Raw genomic sequence first — 21,030 nt, 5'->3', positions numbered from 1 at the left:
GGGAGCAGGTTAAATCTAAAACTGTCAATCAATGGTCAGATTGAACATCTGAGTTGGGGCGGCAGGTTTCTTCCAGTCCCTAAATGAAAATATCCCACACTCCCCCTTTTTACACATGTAAACATGTGTAATAAAATCCTGTATGGGAAGAAAACCTTCAGGTAACCAGTGGTTATAAGAAAATACCAAACATCATTCACAAAAGTACATCCATCATTTTTCACAGTAAACACTCCAGGGAAAATAAGTGTTCATTTCCAGCTGGCAGTCCTAAAAGAAACAGAATCTTTAGATTTTAGTTTGAGTTTTACATTTGCAAACCGCCAACTCCTGTGGGAATTAGAAACGGGTCACATGTGCATTTTTCCAAATGTGTGGAATTGTAGGAAACCTGTGTTTCCCATGGAGCTCCAAAATAATGTATTAGTCCAAAGACATGCTCGGTTAGTTATTGTTTTAGAATCATGCAGTTACACTGATCACATGCAGAAATTCATTCACACCCACACTGTCAGGTTGTAAAGTCAAGTTTGGTCAGCCCCAGAGTCAGTCATTGATAGTGCTTTTCTCAAGTCACACTGTCAGTCAGGGTCAAAGGTCATTTGGTCTCAGTTTCATTGGCCATGTGTCGTGCCCTGCAGAGACTTTGATATTTCAGCATAGGCCAGTATCCTCTGTCTACAAAAATCAGTCATATATGGAGCGCCATCATTTATCAATTCACGATTACCACCTTAAGTCAGATATCTCTAACTTGTCATCGGGACGGCTGCTTCCCACATTTCCCGCAACTTGGTACAAAACTCACTTCATAATAGTACTACTACTACTGCAATTTATTTACAACTAAGTAGTATTAAAATGTGTAATAAATCTAATTCAGAAACTTGTGTACATAACTATTATCTTAAGTCAAAACATCACTAGGATCTGTGTAGCTCTGCATTTCATAGCTCATTATACTCATTTATCTTCAATTCCGGTCTACTTAAAAACAATGTTAAACTCTTTAGCAGTGTGTGGAACCTTGGGTGTCCGAACATGCAACCATCACCCTTTACTCTATCAAGGATTAAAAACAGTTTCCATCCTAAAGCCCTCCTATGGTAATAACTATGCCACAATGGTGAAATCAATATTGTAACAAATGAAATCACTGCTTTATTCACACATGAATAAAAATCTCTTGAAGAATGATTTATTAATATGATGGAAAGATTGAAGAATATGGTTCTACACTGTGCTACTCCAAAACACCCCCTGCTTAAAGTGTAGTGCATATTTCCCTCATGTCTCCCCTTTAACCCTCAGTGTGTTTTTAGGATGATTTTCTCATTTTACATTAATAGTTTCCTCTTTACTGCTATTTTGAATTTACCAATCGATTAATTCATGGTTAATACCTCTTTTTATCTTTACTTATTTATCAAGTCAATTCAAGTTCTTTAAATGTGGTGTCTTCTATGCGCGTTTTGTGAATAAGTGTGTTTATGTGTAAACTCACTCATTCCCGTTTTCCTTTTCTCCTCCCCTGGTTGTCTCAAGCCGTGACCCCGACCTCCTCACTTCAAATCGACCATGCCAACTCCTCTGATTCTGTCTTCTCTTCAGTCCATCAGCTCTTGAATCCATCCGCTGTAACTGTTTTAGGCAGCCTTTGGCCCAGTCACATGTGCAGCCCACATCATGCCACTGTTCTTGCACTGCTTTGCATTTCATCTCCCCTTTACAGTCTCTCTGCTGCTTCATGGAGGGCGGATTCTGCTCTCATGTCCCCCACTCTGCTCCTGTGCCAAATCTCGTGGCTCAGCTTCATGCCCTGTCTGAGGGACTGATGAGAGTATTTCTGTATGTCAGCAAGCGGTTTGGTTCTGGATGCCTCAGGTGGAGACGGTTCAGCTCCGGTTCTCTGTCTGTTTGATGGAGAAGGAGGAGCCTCCTTTTGGGTTGGGTCTTTTGTCTGCTTGGAGGGACGGGGTCGTAGCCTTTCTAACTCAGAGGGGGAGTCCAGGTCCCGGGACGCATTATCCATAAGAAGTCTAGCACACTGAGATTGAATCAATCCAACCCTTTCCACTCTGTCTCTTTCTAATCATACTATCTGTCTTAGTTGCTAAATGCCATCTAAACAACACCATTAATGTCTACTAATGATATTACAAAAACTCCCTCTATAAATTGTTTCATCCATTGTTACATATGTACCCAACCTGACTCTTTCAGGAAACCATTTTCTTCCATATATTGAAATACCTGTTTCAAGCATTACATATTTCACACACTACGAAAGAACATCTCCATACTTTCTCCAATATTTTAAATCCCACTGTTACTTAGAACAATAGTAAACCTGCAGAGCACACTGATCAGATCACAGTAATATACTTTGACTCAAGTGTAGGCCTGTGTCTACTTTCCATTTTACTTATTACTTTTGGTGAATATTTATTTATATTGTCTAAATACCTTGTCTATGATGTGCAAAAAGTTAGAGTATAAAAATGTGTTTTTCTTAATGTATTTACACTCCACGGATTCTTGAGTTTACTCATCTCCTAGTGTTGTCGTTCCTAAAAATGTTAGCAAACACAAAACTCCCACTACAACATTTATAGATAAATTGATCTAGCAAAATGAACTCTTTTCTAATTCAAAATGTGACAAAAGAACAATGATTTGTCTTTCACAAGATGGTGGTCTAACAGAATGACTCTTGACCTCATGGGGTCAAATAGATTTAGCCATGAGGCGGCTGACTTTAAAATGAACTGGGACAAAGAAACCACATGCATGTGGGTACATTATAGTCTAGAAATATAACACAAAACAACACGACTTAAAAATAATAACAATTCAAATGACTTCTGGTGAAAAGCATGAAGAACAAAACAACTTAATCTACTCTCAATGTTCATGTACACCATCACTGTGTATTTAATCAGTAGTTACCGGTTGTATCATTACTCAAACTATTTCACCATCTTCACTTATTTTAGGTTACTCATTCAACAATATGACATTCTCCCGAATAGTAGTTCACTTTATATAACTTTTACTCTCTATATTTTAGCAACAACCTTACTTTTCTCTCTCTCTCTGTCTACTCTCCAAAACATCTCATTTCTCCTGACCACAAGTTTCTCATAAATCACCCCTTTGTGTAACCGTGTGAGATGGCTGGAGCAAAACCTCGTGCATGACCTCTGTCATGCTTAAACATTAACAGATTCCCTCTGACGAACTTACAAAAATCTTCTCTTTACTTTCTACTCTTTTGTTCCTGTATTTAATATAATTTTCCCCTTGGAATATAATTAAGTACAATCCTTAGTTAATGACAAATACCATGAAATTCACAACGCAATGCAACGGTATCAATCAGTTCTCAAAGACTATATTTAAATAGCAGCAAATCATTGTTTCTTATTTATTTCAATATATCTTCCACTTCAAATCACACCTTGATCTGTTCATTTTCTATGTATTTCACTCCAACTTCAGATCACTAGAGAAAAAAGCAAGCAGACACACTCCGGGCTGCTGCTGCTGCTCTCGAGAGGAAAAAGGGTGGGGGGAACTCTCACAGACAAATACTGACACCCCCTTCTCTCTCCCCCGCTGTAGCTCTCAGCCTCTCCTTTGGAAAAGGGGGGCTTCTTTCAACAATTAACACTTCTGCTATCCTTTTATTCAATTTTTCTGCTTGAACCCACTGTCCTCGTAAGCTCTTAACTCACGCTCCTCTCGTTAAAATGTTCCCTTCATTATGACTTCGTATCTATTCATCTGACTTAGGCTGTTTCTGTTACCAGTAAATATTCACAGACTTCATATCTATTGATCTGACTTACTGTCCTTGTTACCAGTAAATATTCACAACACACCAAAGGATATAGTGAGGCCCGGTCACTTCAGAATGACTTTCTGAAGTTTGCGTTACTCTCCCTTGGATCACTTATAACAAATAACTCATCTCCAGCCCCGTCGAGCTGTGGATTCGTTATTTTGGGTCAGTCTTATATGGAGACTTAATACAACCAACTGACTACTCTTAGACAGTCTAACTGTGGGGACTCAATACCACCACTTCCAAGCCCGGGACTTCAATACCCTTCTGGCCTGTCGGAACTTGATATCCGATTTTAACTGTGGGGACTCTTATACCTCCACTTCCAAGCCAGGGACTTTAATACCCTTCTGGCCTGCCGAAACTCAATATTCGGTTTTAACAACTAAAACAGGCATTTGCATTGTTACTATAAAAAAAAACACTGTAAACTTCGTCTGACAACCCTAAAATTTGGAATATGGTCAAATCACAGGTTTCGAATTAAATCGTGTTTGCTCACCTGGTAGCCTATTGTACAGAGCTCTGTTTGTAGTTGTCAGAAGAGGCCGAGATGTTTAGCCCTGGACTATTCCGTCCGCTTGCCGCTGGTGGTCTCTTCCCCGAAAACACCCCACTCAGAAACGTCGGGTTCACCATTTGTTGGAGATTTTGAGGATGTTGCAAACCAACCTCGTCTCCGCGTGTCGTTTGACAAGCTGGGTGAATTCGGGAGAAGGGAGGGATTAAGAAACACCAGAATACAAGTGAAACAATAATCCTGCTTTTAATGATATACAGTAACGATACAAAATACAAAGAAATCACGAAGCACTCTGCAGAGTACTCCGGGCTCAGGTTCTACCACCCGTGTGAGACAGGTCTCAGGAACGGCCGGTGAAAAACAAGAGCGCGAACCAAAGGAAAACACAGTCTTTCATACTAAAACACAGGAGGAGGAGGTGTACGTGCTTTCCCCCAGAGGTCATCTTATTGGCAGAGACCAACACATGGCCTGTCGCACCCAATCAGTGCGACACAGCAGCTTGTAGCCAGCACACACACATCTCCTTTATGGCCCTTGGTCCCTGAGTCCATCTTCCCGCCTCCTGACTGCCACACACAAGTTAAAAGTATGTTTTAAGATATAGTTGTTATAGTTGGCTAAATATACGTAATACATGTTAATTACTTTCATATCAATAACAACGAGGAACACATTACCTATGCTCTTAAGCAGTATTAGAGATGCTTTTCAAATAGTCAAACTTCTCACAGGCTTACCTATGGCCCTTCCATTTGTTTGAGCTATTGTTCACATCTTTACTTCAAATAAAAGGTTTCACATTGTATATTTCCAGCTTCCTTTACACATACTGCTATTATTAACACAAAGTAACTAACCACACACCTCTATTGAAAACAAGTCGATTCCCCTGACAATTGACCTGCTGAACCTCTTCGGAATGTGTCCCTCCCCCACCTCTCTCGTCCCTGTCATAAAAAACTGCTTCCATTTCATATAGAGTAATAAAAGATGTTTAAGCTAATTTCTCCACAATGTTTCTAGCCATTTAGTACCCACACATGAAAGAATAAGAACAGAGGTATAGTTGACCAGTAATCATGTAGCATTTATATTTACTTCAATGAAAACACATACACATCTGCTACAAGATTGTGTCACGCACACCCTTTTTTACGAGGGAAGCATTCCAGAGCCTCGGCACTATCTCCAAATAAGGGTGTCCCATGCTCCCATCTCTTCTCTAAGCACACAGAATTCACCTCAATATATTGGGGGAGGAAAGGATACTTTGTCCCTTCAAATTTAACACACATGAACATATATAAGGTGACACCAAAATGAATATACCAGATTTTACTTTCCTGTCATACCCCGTTACTTTAATACTTCAAATAATTCAAATAATCCTTCAATGTGCTACATGATTACTGTTCAACTATACCTCTGTTCTTATTCTTTCATGTGTGGGTACTAAATGGCTACAAACATTGTGGAGAAATTAGCTTAAACATGTTTTATTACTCTATATGAAATGGAAGTAGCTTTGATGACAGGGACGAGAGAGCATTTTCAGCATGTCAATTATCAGGGAAATCTACTTGTTTTCAATAGATGTGTGTGGTTAATTACTTTGTATTAATAATAACAGTATGTGTAAAGGAAGCTGGAAATATACAATGTGAAACCTTTTATTTGAAGTAAAGATGTGAACAATAGCTCAAACAAATGGAAGGGCTGTAGGACAAATGAGTGTGTTCTCTATATTGGGCCTGTGTGAAGTTTGACTATTTGAAAAGCATCTCTAATACTGCTTAAGAGCACAGGTAATGTGTTCCTCGTTATTATTGATATGAAAGTGATTTACATGTATTACGTATATTTAGCCAACTATAACAACTATATCTTAAAACATACTTTTAACTTGTGTGTGGTAACCTGAAGGGGGGAAGATGGACTCAGGGACAAAGGGCCATAAAGGGGATGTGTGTGTGCTGGCTGCAAGATGTGAAATAAGATAAGGAAACTTGTTGTTGAGAGCAAGTTCGTACCAGACACCAAAAGGTGTCTGGTCTTCGTCAAACTGAAAGAGACTTTTTGTTTCCGGGTTTCTTCTGCTGTGTCGCACTGATTGGGTGCGACAGGCCATGTGTTGGTCTCTCCCAATAAGATGACCTCTGGGGGAAAGCACGCACACACCTCCTCCTGTGTTTTAGTATGAAAGCCTGTGTTTTCCTTTGGTTCGCGCTCTTGTTTTTGACCGGCCGTTCCTGAGACCTGTCTCACACGTGGTAGAACCTGAGCCCGGAGTACTCTGCAGAGTGCTTCGTGATTCCTTTGTATTTGTATTGTTACCTTGTATCATTAAAGCAAGATTATTGTTTCACTTGCATTCTGGTGTTTCTTAATCCCTTCCTTTTTACGAATTTACCCAGCTTATCAAACGACACGCGGAGACGAGGTTGGTTTTAAACATCCTCCAAATCTCCAACAGTTAATGGACAACAAATGGACAATCGTTCACTACCAAGCCTGTTTATAACTGACAACGTTATATTCAATGTAACATTACCTGTCTCTGCTCTGCTCCGTCCCGTGTGTGTGGCCTCACGCTCGTTGAAACCGTACAAAGAGGTTGAAACCTGGGTGAAGGGGAGTGTTAAACTTTAGCAGCGGGTCTCTTAATTCAGCGGCAGCGAGGAGCACGGAGGGAGCACACACAATCCTCCGCGCCTCGTGGTTTACAGTGTACGAACACATTAGCTTGCTAACTGTTAGCAACAAGTTTCGGTTTGAGGAGTGACCGTGTTAAATAGTGACTTTCAGTCCAATGCGTTCAGGGTTGCTCGTAGTAAATTAAGTAAATGGTTGGGTATATTATGACACACATTTGAGTATAAATTGATTAAACTAACATTGAAGGCTTTTATTAGGAAACCTACCTGTTCTGTTAGTGTTTCAACGGCTGCCGTCACTACGAGCATCCACAACCACAATGCATTTGGCTGAACTTTTTGAATACATAATTAGCTTAGGGGCAATGACATTTTTCATCATGTTTTAACGAACATTTCAACGTACAACAAAAAGTGACAACCCTACTTTGGCACCAACAGTTCTCATTCATAACACTCCATTCGATGTCTCACTATGGGATGCGCCTCAACGCGTATGCAAACAGAAGTATCAATCTCATTACGCCAATCCTGATTGGCTGGTGATCTTGACGTCTACGTCAGGGAATCCACCCACCCTTTAAGTAGCTTGCGCTACGTCGCAGCGTCATTCAAACACCTCTTCTCGCTTCGGAGCACATCTCAAAATATCAGTAGCCGAGCTAGCTTAACTGTCCACAGACTGAACCACAAGCTAACTTTCGTTCGACGGGCGCTTGCCGGCTACTCTTGCTTTGCAAGAAGATTGAATTGAATATTAACACACCAGTTAATATTGAAATCTGCCACGCCGTTTTTCTTTCGGAATAACGGTAAGGTTTTGATTTTTCTTCTAACGTTAACGTACCTGTTACTAGTTTATCCCTCCACGCCGACACCCCGGCGAGCGAGGACGGATTCTTCTCTCCCTCACACCAGAGGAGACGGAGATAAAAGATATTAACACACCAGTTAAAATTAAAAAATCTGCCCGCCGTTTTTTCCTTTCGGAATAACGATAAGGTTTTGATTTTTTCTTTCAAACGGTAACATACCTGTTACTAGTTTGTCCCTCCACGCCAACACCCCGGCTAACGAGGATGGACCCTTCTCTCCCTCACACCGGAGGAGACGGAGGCTCGGAGACTCGGCTCTGCTGCTGCGGGTTTAAGATTTCGAGCACGGACTCAAACCAGGTCTGCTCGCTGGAACACGCCCAGGAGGCTATCGATGCCCCCGGTTCGTGCGGACATTGTGCCCGCTTCACCACCAAGAGCCTCCGCCGACGGCTAGCGCACCAAACTAGCCTGTCGGGACAAGACCTCTTCATGTCTGTTGATTCGCCGGCCGGCAATCGAGACATGGTGACGACCACAGCGGAGGTTGAGCCCCACGCTGTGTCGGAGCCCCGTGCCGTGTCAGGCTGGGGCCCGGCGGCGGCGAGAGCCGCGAGAGCGGAGCCCCCTGCTGTGTCAAGCTGGGGCTCCCGACTGGACCTCACCGTGGTTCCACCCGCGGGGGATGTCCTAGAGCTGGATTATATGGGGGAGGATGAAGAGGATGCCTCTGAGTTCCTCTTATCCGACTCAGATGAGCACGACTCTTCATTTCATCTGCCCAGGCTACCAAACAGGAGGGGATGTCCATTCCCCCAGGCGAAAGCACACCAGCTTCGCCCTGCCTCAGTATGGACTTGCAGGCCGTGTGCCAACGCGCTGCGTCCAGCCTGGACATCCCCTGGCCTGAAGTGGCCAAGGAGACCTCCAGATCTCGCTATGAGGGGAAGAACTTCCCCCAAGCAGCAAGGATGAAGAGGCAGCTTCTCCCTTTCCAGAGATGCTGGATGAGGTGTCGGTCTCGTGGAGAGACCGCCCTTTCAGCAACAAGGCCCCAATCCAGGGTGCCTCCTCTTTGGACTTTGATGACATGGAGAAGCTCTGCCTGCTCCGCATGCCGCCCATGGAGCCGCTGGTGGCAGCCCGTCTCCAACCGCTGCTGGCTTCGGCACCTAGCAGGAACCCCACGCTGCCGGCAAAGGCAGGCCGTTTCCAGTCAGCAATGACCGAACGAGCCTATAAAGCCGCAGCTTTGTCTGCCAGGATGCTCAATGTCTCCTCGCTGCTGACTGCCTACCAGGCGGAGCTCTGCGAGGACATGACGAACAAACCTGAGCCTGCCGTGTGGGACGAAATCACAGCGATCACGGACATTTGCCTCCGTGTGCAGCGCTGTGCAGTCCAAGCCACGGGCAAAACGCTGGGGATAATGGTGGTACAGGAGAGAGCCAGGTGGCTTAACCTAACAAACCTTCCAGACCGGGAAAAAGAGGACGTCTTGGACATGCCTATTGTTCCCGAGGGCATATTTGGCACCGCTCTGGCTCCAATGCAACAGCGCTCTGAATCCAAAAAGAAGGAGGATGAGGCTCTCCGGCTTTGTCTTCCCCGAAGGGTCCAGCCGCCGCCTTCAACGGCCCCGCGGCAGTCCTTCGCTCAGGCTGTCTCACGTCCTGCCCGTTTCAAGATCTCGAAACAGCAGAGGCCACAGCCCGCCCCGGGTCTCCAGCCCAGACTAAAGGCGAGGACGAGCTGGCCAAGAAAGTCTCCGTTTCCGGCAGCAGCCGCTCAGGCACAGCCGGCCCAGATTTTCAGCCATCAGGCGAGGAAGAATAAAAGAACGGCCTTCACAACCTCCTCTCCTCTCCTCGATAAAAGAGCTGGAAGTTCCCTGTTCTCCAGCTCCAGAACACGTTCCAGTGTTAAATGCTCATGTGTTTCCGGGGTGCAATCATGCCCCCATCTTCCCGCCGCCTCGAGTGATGTCAGAACGTCATCCTTGAGTTCGCGCCATGAGGGAAATGGACTTAACATCAAAGACAGCAAGCTCCGCTGCTCGTTTAAGTCACACAAACACATGTCATCACTCTTGTTTCTCAATAAATCATTTTCCACTGTCATTTCCAGGCTTAAAGCCAAGGGCGCAGTCAATACAAATGAAAAGAAAAACAATAAACAGTCTGATGTCTTTCCGCCTTCTGAGAGCGGCTGCTGCCCTCTCTCAGAAGGTGGACGATGGACAGGGCTGTGAAGGCACCACCGCCACGCGCATGCTCAGTGTCGGCCGAGGTTGCCAACCTGGGGTACCACCGTGTTCAGACACTAGAGGGCCCCATAACACAACAAATAAAGACACAGAGAGCAGACGTGACATCTCCACTCACTTTGAGAGGCGAAAAGTGGAGGATGCTCACATATTCTGCTTGGGTTTTCAAGACAATAGTACGGGGTTACAGACTCCAATTCGCTGTCACCCCCCCTGACTTTTCGGGCATTCTGCATTCGCAAGCCCGGGGAGAGTCGGCCCATATTCTGGGGCAAGAGATTCTCTCGCTACTAGAAAAGAAGGCTATATCTATAATACCCTCCGAACAGAGTCAGAGCGGCTTTTATTCCAAGTATTTCCTTGTTCCCAAACGGGGAGAGAACGGAATTCAGCCTATACTAGATTTGAGGGCTCTGAACAAATATCTCAAAAGATACAAATTCAGAATGCTCACTCACACGTCTCTGTTGCGTCTCGTGCGCCAAAAACATTGGTTCACATCAGTCGACCTGAAAGACGCGTATTTCCACATCCCAGTATATTACCCACACAGGAAATATCTGAGGTTCGCCTTTCAGGGTGTCTGTTATGATGTGGTGGATCTGTTCGCATCAAAAGAAAACGCTCAATGTCAGCTGTTCTTTTCAATGCGCGATTCAAACGCACCGTTAGGCGTGGACGCGCTCGCGCACGTTTGGCCTCCGGTCCTCCTGTACGCGTTCCCACCCCTGGCTCTGATACCCCCAACTCCTGGCCAGAGTGAGAGAACAATGCCACACACTGATCCTAATAGCTCCACACTGGCCTGCAATGTACTGGCTGGCGGAGATATATCAGCTGCTGTGCGGGCAGCCGTGGCAGCTCCCGCTACGCAGGGACATACTGTCTCAGGCGGGGGGGACGATTTTTCACCCACACCCAGAGCGCTTGGCACTATGGGCCTGGCCCGTGAGTGGTATAACCTGAATACAGTGGGGCTCCCTCAGAAGGTGATAAACACGATTCAGAGTGCAAGAGCTTCCTCCACCAGGTCCCTCTATGACTGTAAGTGGAGGGTGTTTGAGGAGTGGTGCCTTCAAAAGGGACACATCTCTTTTCAATGTCCTGTCGGGGTGATTCTATCATTTCTACAGGACCTGATTGATAAACACAGAGCTTTCTCTACAATCAAAGTGTACCTGGCTGCTATTGCTGCATGCCATGTGGGCTTTGAGGGAAAGACGGCTAGCCAACATCCCTTGGTCTGCCGTTTTATGAAAGGGGCTCGCAGGCTCCTCCCTGTTTCCAGGTCACTGGTGCCCTTATGGGACTTGGCAGTGGTTTTAGATGGGCTCACTCGACCTCCATTTGAACCCCTGGAAGAAGCTGACATGAAACACCAGTCACTGAAGACAGTGTTGTTAATGGCTCTGGCATCTGCCAAGCGAGTCAGTGACATTCATGCGCTCTCTGTACATCCTTCATGCACTCAGTTTGCCCCGGGGCAAACAAGAGTGTTGCTGAAGCCCAACCCTGCCTTTATACCTAAGGTGGTTGGTTCATGTACCCCCATTGACATTGAGGCATTTCCTCCGTCGTTGTGTTCCTCTGAGGAACAGCGGCCAAATTTGCTGTGCCCAGTTCGTGCTTTACGCACCTATATGGACAGGTCAAAAGAGTGTCGATGCAATGACCAACCATTTGTATCCTGGGCTAACCCTCATAAGGGCAAGCCTGTTACCAGGCAACGGCTCTGCCACTGGATTGTGGAAGCGATTGCTCTGGCTTATACGATTCATTGTTTGCAGGCACCAACGGGCCTGCGTGTTCATTCTACTCGTGGACTGGCTACATCCTGGGCTTTGTTCAAGGGTGTTTCCATCCAAGACATTTGTGCAGCAGCGAGCTGGTCCTCACCGCTCACTTTTGTCCGCTTTTACAGGCTAGATGTCTCTGCTCCAAGTGTGGCCCGCGCAGTGCTGGGCCCCGTGTTGAGACAGGGTTCCACCTGTTAAGTTCTGGTTGTTTTGGTGATTTTCGAGATAAGCATGTCTAGCAATACGGGAGTTTCAATATCCCATAGTGAGACATCGAACGGAGTGTTATGAATGAGAACTATAGGTTACTTACGTAACCCCAGTTCTCAGAGTAACATGAAGTGAGATGTCTCACCAGACGGCCCTTCTTGCTAAGGTGAAGCGAGAAGAGGTGCTTATTTTTGAATGACACTGCGAGGTAGAGCAAGCTACTTAAAGGGTGGGTGGATTCCCTGACGTAGATGTCAAGATCACCAGCCAATCAGGATTGGCGTAATGAGATTGATGCTTCTGTTTGCATACGCGTTGAGGCGCATCCCATAGTGAGACATCTCACTTCATGTTACTCTGAGAACTGGGGTTACGTAAGTAACCTATAGTTTCCACAACTACATCTCTTACTACAAGTCAACATTACAGTAACTGTGCAAATAATTCAGGCATTTCTGTGAATCTGCTGACTCAACCTCTGGCTAATGCTAGCTAACATGCATGTATCTGGCTAACATCAACACTCTCTTTCACATGTTTAATCTCAGAATATTTAAAAAAGTGAAGAAATATGAATATTGCACTTACAGTGAGACCAATGATGCTGATTACCACCGGAAAGCGTGGAAATTAAGTGTGAAGATCCACCTTATTGCAGGTATTAGCTGCATGTGCTGCATCTCACTTTCGACAGTTAGTGACGGTTAGCGACGGTTAGTGACATCAGACACACAATAAGCATTAGAAATGAGTACAGTTCAATGTATATGTTTAAGTGATGCTTACTTAATCCGCCAAATAGTTCAAGTTAATCAAAGATTATCAGTTTACTTAACTCAAAAAGGAAGAACAGTCACAGGAACTGAATATATTGAAGTTAGCAGAACTTTTTTTTAAATTTAAGTTTACACTAATTAATCTATTTAATTATTTTGAACGTTCGGGTTTACAGTGTAGTGGAGTAGAATTACGAAGTAACAATGAGCTGTTATGTGGGTATATATTAATGCTGCCCATTATGGATACAAGCGATTTTCACCCTTTTAGTAATTACATGTTTTAAATGTATACACACCAATGTGTTTCCTATCGCCTAAACCTCCAGGGTTGTACACAGTTTAATACTGTCAACTTCTAATTTTGGGAAAAACAAAAACGTATTTTAAAACTACAATTCCCTGTAGAGACGTGCCATAGAGAACATGTTGCGAAACATAATAGCCAGCATGTGGAGTTCTCGGGGGGCGTTCGAGTCCAGTTTTGAATACTCTGCCGTGGTTCCATTTCAAAGAGCTTGACGCTCGGCGTTGGCGCACTGCCACTCCAACATCCAATCCCAGAGCTTGAAGATTAATCACAGGGTTTGTCAACGGGACTGTAGTTCAAAACGATAGCTGGGGATTATGGGTAGTGTAGTGTCTTCGGCCATCCTAAAGAATTTTTTTTCGGATATCATATCGCATTAACAACACCACATCTGGCGTCACAGAGATCTTCTGTTACTGTCCTTTCTTCTTAGAGGAAGTACAGAAACACGTAACCCTGGATTTGTTTTAATGTTTGAGGTGCAATCATAGACTGTATATATAAATGGACGTAGTGTCCGTGACATCACCCATAGGATTCTGCAGAGTTGCCGAGAAGCCCTTAGTAGGCGGAGTCGGCCACTAACGGCTTGACAGCGACGTCAGAGTCTAATCCCGCCTGCTCCAAATAAGGACAAAGAGGCGGAGCCGAGGCGGGACCTGCTGCCTCCGAACTGGAAGTAAACAGAGCTAGCTCAGGCTAAGAAGCTAAGCTAACATTAAATATGTGCATACCAAGTTACTGCTAACAGTGTAGTTCCCCTATATAAACTTTACATTCATAATCAAATGAGACAATCTGCAAGAGAATTAGCTATGTTTTGTTATTCTTAATGCTTGTCATTCACACGTTAAGAAAAGACAGACTCCACCGCCCGGCCCCGGACCTAACGGAGCCGCAGTGGGCTAGCTCCGGGACGCCGGCTGGAGCTAGCCCCCTGCAGCTCCGTTAGCTCCGGTGGCCACCACTGGGATAATTGGGTCCCCTATTAACATTTGCTCCCGTTTAGCATTATGGGCGTCATAGCCATAGACTATAAAAGTCTTACCCAAGGCCGAATCCTAAACTAAAATGTATATAGTATAAAGGGTTACGTCCTTAGCCGGCTAATAAGTAACAAGCTAAGCTACCAAGCACACAAACACCTGCGAACGGGACATGTATAATATTATCATTTTAGACTTCTTGGAAGTTCTGTTAGTACATTCAAGCGCACAGCACAACATTTTAATTGTCTGGTATTTGTAACAATATTCCCTAAAAGGCACAATCACCACGAACACGGCTAAAGCTAAAGGGTCAAGTACAGTAACTACAAATAACTAACGTTGTAGCCTCTATGGTTGTAGCCTAGCAGAGTGGAGAAATTGCTGTTAGCTGACAGTGAGGCATGTACATGTCCATCAAAGTGACCACGCCCTAATTTATGCAAAAGCTTTAAGGCTTAATATTAATTAAACAGATGACTTGAGAAAAAATTCACCCCCACAATCCATATTCATGAAGGGGGGATCTAGCTATACAGAGAATATGGTTTTTTGAACAACGATGTAAACATGTTTAATTCTGCTCTAAAGTTGGGCATTTTAACATTGGGGTCTATGGAAATTGCTCCCTTCTGCAGACTGCTCCTACTGGCCACTAGATGAACTGCAGTTTGAGGCACTTCCGCATTGGCGTCCCGGCTCTTCCCCAGAGTTTGCCGCTTGGGTGCAATAAACGACACAGCAGCTTTATGGCATGTTAAAACTATTATTTCTGCCTCGCTCATGAGAGTAACAGCTGGCGAAATTACAGCCTCGCCTACTGATTTCAAATGTGTGCTCTAAAATGATATTTATAAATGACTATTTTATATGACATTATTATAAGCAAGACACTAAATGGCAAAGATATGTAGAAAATAAACGTATTTAAGATACGTTCATAAGAAACGTAAAGTGGGAGAAATTATGTTTCTAGAAAATATGTAGAAAATAAATGTATTTGAGATACGTTCATAACGAACGTAACGCGGGAGAAAATATGTTTCTAGGTAAACGTAATTGAGAATGCAGTTTAGTTCTGTGGGAATGTCATTTTTAGCAGATATGGTTGTCTTAATGATCCGCTTGGTTAGACAGTATTTCCTTTAATGTGCAAACACTGGTTGATAGAACACCCAACATTTTACTTTGAAAAGCCACAACTAGTGTTTATGTACTATATGTCAAACTAAAGTTTTTTTTTGTGTGTAATGTATGAAGTGTGTTGCTCCTACGGACAAACCCACAGAGGGTGTATTTTAGCCTTAATTTATTTCCTGGGCCAGAGCAGATACAAAGTTATTTAAAAAAAGAAAGCTTGCATGCATCTGTTCAGAACCAACAGACTGAATATCATTGAGAAGAAAATGACATCCAAATAATGCTAATGCTGCTTTGTTATCATTTAGCTATAAGTGGACATGTATGCATACAAACCAGCTTTTTAAATGTACACATTTCAGTAATATTGTTTTAGGAGGTCTATTCCAGACTTTTTTTGGTGCATTTTTATAACTATAGGAATAATGAAATTGTATTTAATGGTGATAACATTACCTAGCATCTTCCTTACTTACTGGTGATTTGATTGAGCATCAGTAGTGAAAGATAGATACATGCTGCCATTTGGTCTGCAAACCTCTTTAAAAACATTTGTGTTTTTTTTACTGATAAAGATGTGATTAAAAGATGAACTTTCTGTATTTCACTTTCACTTCTATTTGTATTACTTTTTACAAAGCAGTTCACGGCTCTGTTAAAAAAGCTCGTATTGTATCTCAGGCCTCATACAACCTCTCTAAACTTTTCTTAAAGGTGACTTATCATGCAAAATGCACTTGTGTACGTCTTTGATACATGAATATGTGTCCTCGGTGTTCCAGGGAACTCACCAAGTGTCAGAAAACACAAGCCTCTCTATTTTCCTCCATACCCAAATCTCTTAAAAAGGGGCTGCAGCGGATCTGATACAGACTGATCCAGATTTGAACACTTCTATGACGTCACAGAAGTGGCGCTACGGCTATTGGGCCAACTCCACCAATCAGGAGGAGACAGCCACGGACATTGCCGTTCGAAAGTGCTGAAGACGCTGTAGTACATATGCCAGGCCTGTAGATGGTGCTGAACTCACAGAATCAGCCCATGCGAAGACAGCGTTAAATTGAGCGTAATGAGGAATGGCTAAAATGCATGATCTGTTTGGTATTTTGAAAAAATAAAAAGTATAAATATGCCTTATATAGGTATGGTCCTACACTATATTATTCAAATATAGCATGATAGGTCCACTTTAAAGAAATGCGAGTTCTGTTTTCCTAACGCCCAAGAGGATGGGCAGAATGGTTTTCATCTCTTTTACTCTGTACATGAGTAAGATGTGAGACTTCAGATTTAATGCTCATTAGAGGTAGATGATACTTCACCGACTATCTGCAAATACTGAAATACTGAGGACCTGGAGGTGAAGGATAGTGAGGCATGTTCTCTGAGGAGACTGGATCTGAACAATGGTTAAGGAAGAATCGTATTAAGCCTGATGTGTCGCAAACAAAACTGTACACACACACACACACACGCACACGCACACACACACACACACACACACACACACACACACACACACACACACACACACACACACACACACACACACACACACACACACACACACACACACACACACACACCATAGATGCCTAGGGCCTGAATACAGTAGTACCTTCTATATTATCCAACTTACTTGTTATCGGTCACAGACAAAAATAAAGATATTCAGATTCAAAATAAGAAGAAGGTTGTTTAAAGTCTGACAGTGTGGATGTGTCCATGTTCATTATTCAATATTCAAAAGAAAGAAGATGTGCTTTTAAAATGCCAAGCTTCAAATAGCACAAGAATGATTAACGCTTTAAGGAAACCAGAAGAGGAGCCAATATGAAACAAAGTGGACAGGAAGAGGCATGGACCCCACACCCCTCTAACACGATGGAGCTTTGGTCCAGCAGATAAACAGCAAGATGTTACAGACAGTAAATAAGTAAAACAAACACAGAATTGGAGTGTGTTAGTTATATATTGTGCATGCAGGGTGAGGCTGTGGTCCTGTGTGTGTGTGTGTGTGTGGGGGGGGGGGGGGGGGGCTCACCTGTGTGAAGCTCCAGGTGAGCTTCATGTGTTTGGTTCCTGCGTAGCTGCACTCCAGCAGCCGGGGTCTGCTGTTCACATCCACCAGACACTTGTTGTCATCATCGTCGATGGTGGGGCTGAGCACCCCCAGGTGGAGCTGCTGAGAGCTGCTGTAGTACACATTCTGCTGGGGGACAGGAGCAGGGTGAGGAGGGGGTGGCGTTCCAGAAGTGATGATGAAGGCCTCTACCAGTCTTAATGGCTTAATGCAAGACTGATCTTTATTTAATTAAACAATTTACAAGAAAAAGGTTGTTTGTTTGAAAAAAAGGCATGACAAAGATCAACAGCTGTAATGAACCGGTGACGTTGTGGTTTTGTCCAAATGTCAGGACAGATTACCTGTAATTTAAATATTCTAAGGTTGTTTTATTAGTATACAAATACATTAGCTAAATGTAGGAGCTATTTCAGATTGCTCTTTATTGACTACAGCTCAGCGTTCAACACAATCATCCCGGACATTCTAGTTTGCAAACTGTCAAACCTAGGCTTTCCCCCACCCACCTGTTTCTGGATCAAAGATTTCCTCACTAACCGCCCCCAGCGTGTGAGACTTGGCCCCCATCACTCCTCCGCCCGAAATCTCAGCACCGGCTCTTCTCAGGGCTGTGTGCTGAGCCCTCTCCTCTACTCGCTCTACACCCACGACTGCAGTCTAGCCCACCCAGAGAACATCATCGTCCAGCTTGCTGACGAAACCACTGTGGTGGGGTTCATCTCAGGAGGAGACGAGTTGGCCTACAGGAGTGAGGTACTGAAGCTCTCAGCGTGGTGTTCAGTGAACAACCTGGCACTGAACCCCACAAAAACCAAAGAAATCATCGTAGACTTCAGGAGGAATACTACCGACCTCGCTCCCCTCGACATTAACGGCGAGTGTGTGGAGAGGGTCCACACCTTCAAGTTCCTTGGCGTCCTCATCACCAACAACCTTTCCTAGAAGGACAACACCACAGCTGTCATGAAGAAGGCCCAGCAGCGTCTGCACTTCCTGAGGGTGCTCAGGAAGAACAACTTGGCCACTAAGCTGCTGGTGACCTTCTACCGCTCTACCATCGAGAGCCTACTGGCATACTGCATCACAGTGAGTCCAGAGAGTCGTAAAAGCAGCACAGAGGATCATCGGCTGCCCTCTCCCCTCCCTGATGGACATTTACACCTCCCGCTGCCTCAGTAGAGCCAAAAACATTATCAAGGACAGCTCACACCCCGGCTTTCACCTGTTCAACCTGCTGCCCTCCGGCAGGCGCTACAGGTGTATCAAATCCAAAACAAACAGACTCAAAGACAGTTTTTTCCCAAGAGCCATCATTGCTCTTAACACCTGACATGTGAATCAATGTGACTCTGTACATACACATATATATCATTACTATTATTATTATTATTATTATTATTATTATTATTATTATAAATACACACTATTATTATTATTATTATTATTATTATTTATTACATTACAGATTTTATTTTTATACTCCTGGAAATAATTACTGCACTTTATTCTTTATTCATTTATCCCTTATTCCTAAGTATTAGGGATGCACCGAATATTCGGCCGCCGAAAATTATCGGCCGAAAATGGTTAAAAAGGCCCTTTCGGCTTACGTTGGTAAGCTAACATGTTGTTGTGATGACGTAATCAAAACGCGGCGACAAGCACGGCGCACGACAAGGCTCGCGGCTGGCTCACAGCCAACATGTCTGCCGCTTGGAGATATTTAAAAATATCAGAGAAAGAGGCGCGGATTGCGATTTGTAAAACATGTTCAGCTGACATTTCTCGAGGGGGTGTAACTGCAAAGACTTTCACCACTTCGGGATTACTCCACCACTTGAAATCAAAACACCCGGACAAATATGCTGAGTAAGATCAAATCACAAGCACTGACAGCGACAGACTGTTCAGCGCTGCCTCTCATGTGCTTGAGAGAAGAGGAACAGACTTATGGCTGATAAAGCAGAGAAGCTACTGTTCATTAAAAAGAACCTCCCACTTTTCCTTAATAAGTAGACAAGGCTGGCTTATCATAAGCTTATCTAGTTCTACATGTCTACTCTATACCCACTTTCCTGAACAATTTTCATTGTGAGTTATAATTCACCATCTCAGGTTATCATTAGGGGGAAATGACAGCAGCACAGTGTTCAATATATTGTACTTTTGGTATCTAAATGATACAATGTTGTTTACATTGCTCATGAGGACAGACCACCTTATTTGCAGATTCTTGAAATTGTAATTTAATTTGTAATTGATTGTGGATTTTGTATCCAGTTTTCACTTTATGTATCTGTATACAATGTTTACTACTTTGCTGGATGAGGACAGACAGCCTTATTTACAGATTCTTGAAATTCAATTGTAATTTCATTTGTAAATAGTTACATTCATGTGGATTTATCCAGTTTGCACATTTGTATGCATGCACTTATAGGTGCATTTGTTGTTGTTGAAGGCCTGGCTGTTAGTCTTTATTTACACTATTTTGTTGTAGGCCTACTGGCCTAGATGTTTATGCAGTTTTAAAGCACCTTGGCTTTGTTCTGAATGCACTTTGTTGTAGTTATCCTACAGAGAAAAGAAAATGCACCTGACTTGGAATTAATGTACTGTATGCATTCAAAAATGCTGAATAAATGTTTTATGGACCCATAATAGCGATTATTATTTAAATTAAGTTTTGCCAGAATCAAGTAGCTGAACAACATTGGTAAAAATGTATAGATTATATATATATATATATATATATTTCTATTAAACATTTTCAGCCTTTCGGCATTCGGTTTTCGGCTAACTGTTTCCTATTTTCGGTATCGGTTTCGGCCAAGAATTTCCCATTCGGTGCACCCCTACTAAGTATGTATGCTGCGTGTATTTTGTTGTCTTATGTTGTGATGTTTTGTTTTTGTTTTGATGGCACCCTTGAAAGAGAGAAGCATTTATCTCATTGTACATGTATAATGACATTAAACTATTCTATTCTATTCTATTCTAAATCAAACGCAAAAGTTGAGCAAAGGCTTTTCCTGATGTCCATTTTTTATGCATGAAGATGATGCCACTTTACCGCCCAGAGAATTAACCCTTGTATAATTATATAGCTTTACAAATGCCACACTGTAACTTATATTCACAGATATTCATCAGCGGCAGAGAGAGGTAGAAGTGGGTTATATTTATATATATTATAATATTTATATATTTATTATTTATATATTATATTAAAACTGAACTCCTCCTCATCGGCTCCAAATCCACCCTCAGCAAAAACCCCAACCTGACACTCACCATCGATGGCACCCCTGTTTCCCCCTCCACCCAGGCACGCAACATTGGCGTTATATTTCCCATGAAGCATGGGAAATGTCTTTCAAGGTAAATCAAACGCAACCTGAAGTATTTAAAAAGTTTAAACCATGTAGTGAGACAGGTCTAACAGAACAACAGGAGACACAGATCACAGACAACCTGACATGAGCAGAGCAAACGGAAAGGATCAAGATTGACATGAATTCCAATCAAGCCAACATTTGAGAACAAGGAGAAACAACAAGTAAAGAGTGCATGCTCAGAACAAATGGAAACAGGCAGTCTACTCAGACTTTGGGG

At 43.3% G+C, this 21,030-nt stretch overlaps 1 protein-coding gene across 1 annotated transcript in view; it reads right to left on the bottom strand.

The window, feature by feature from the left end:
- Positions 1-21,030, bottom strand: part of LOC307039612 (polypeptide N-acetylgalactosaminyltransferase 18-like) — a 448,297-nt gene that overhangs the window by 64,975 nt on the left and 362,292 nt on the right. Inside the window, exon 10 of the mRNA XM_079681847.1 lies at positions 17,374-17,541. Within this exon, the coding sequence (XP_079537973.1) occupies positions 17,374-17,541 (168 nt within the window). The remainder of the gene's footprint in view (positions 1-17,373; positions 17,542-21,030) is intronic.

Source organism: Notothenia rossii, assembly GCF_949606895.1.
Source record: "Notothenia rossii genome assembly, chromosome: 5".
NCBI lineage: Eukaryota > Metazoa > Chordata > Actinopteri > Perciformes > Nototheniidae > Notothenia > Notothenia rossii.
The sequence above is the reverse complement of the archived record's forward strand: the minus strand, read 5'-3'. Positions and strand labels throughout refer to the sequence as shown.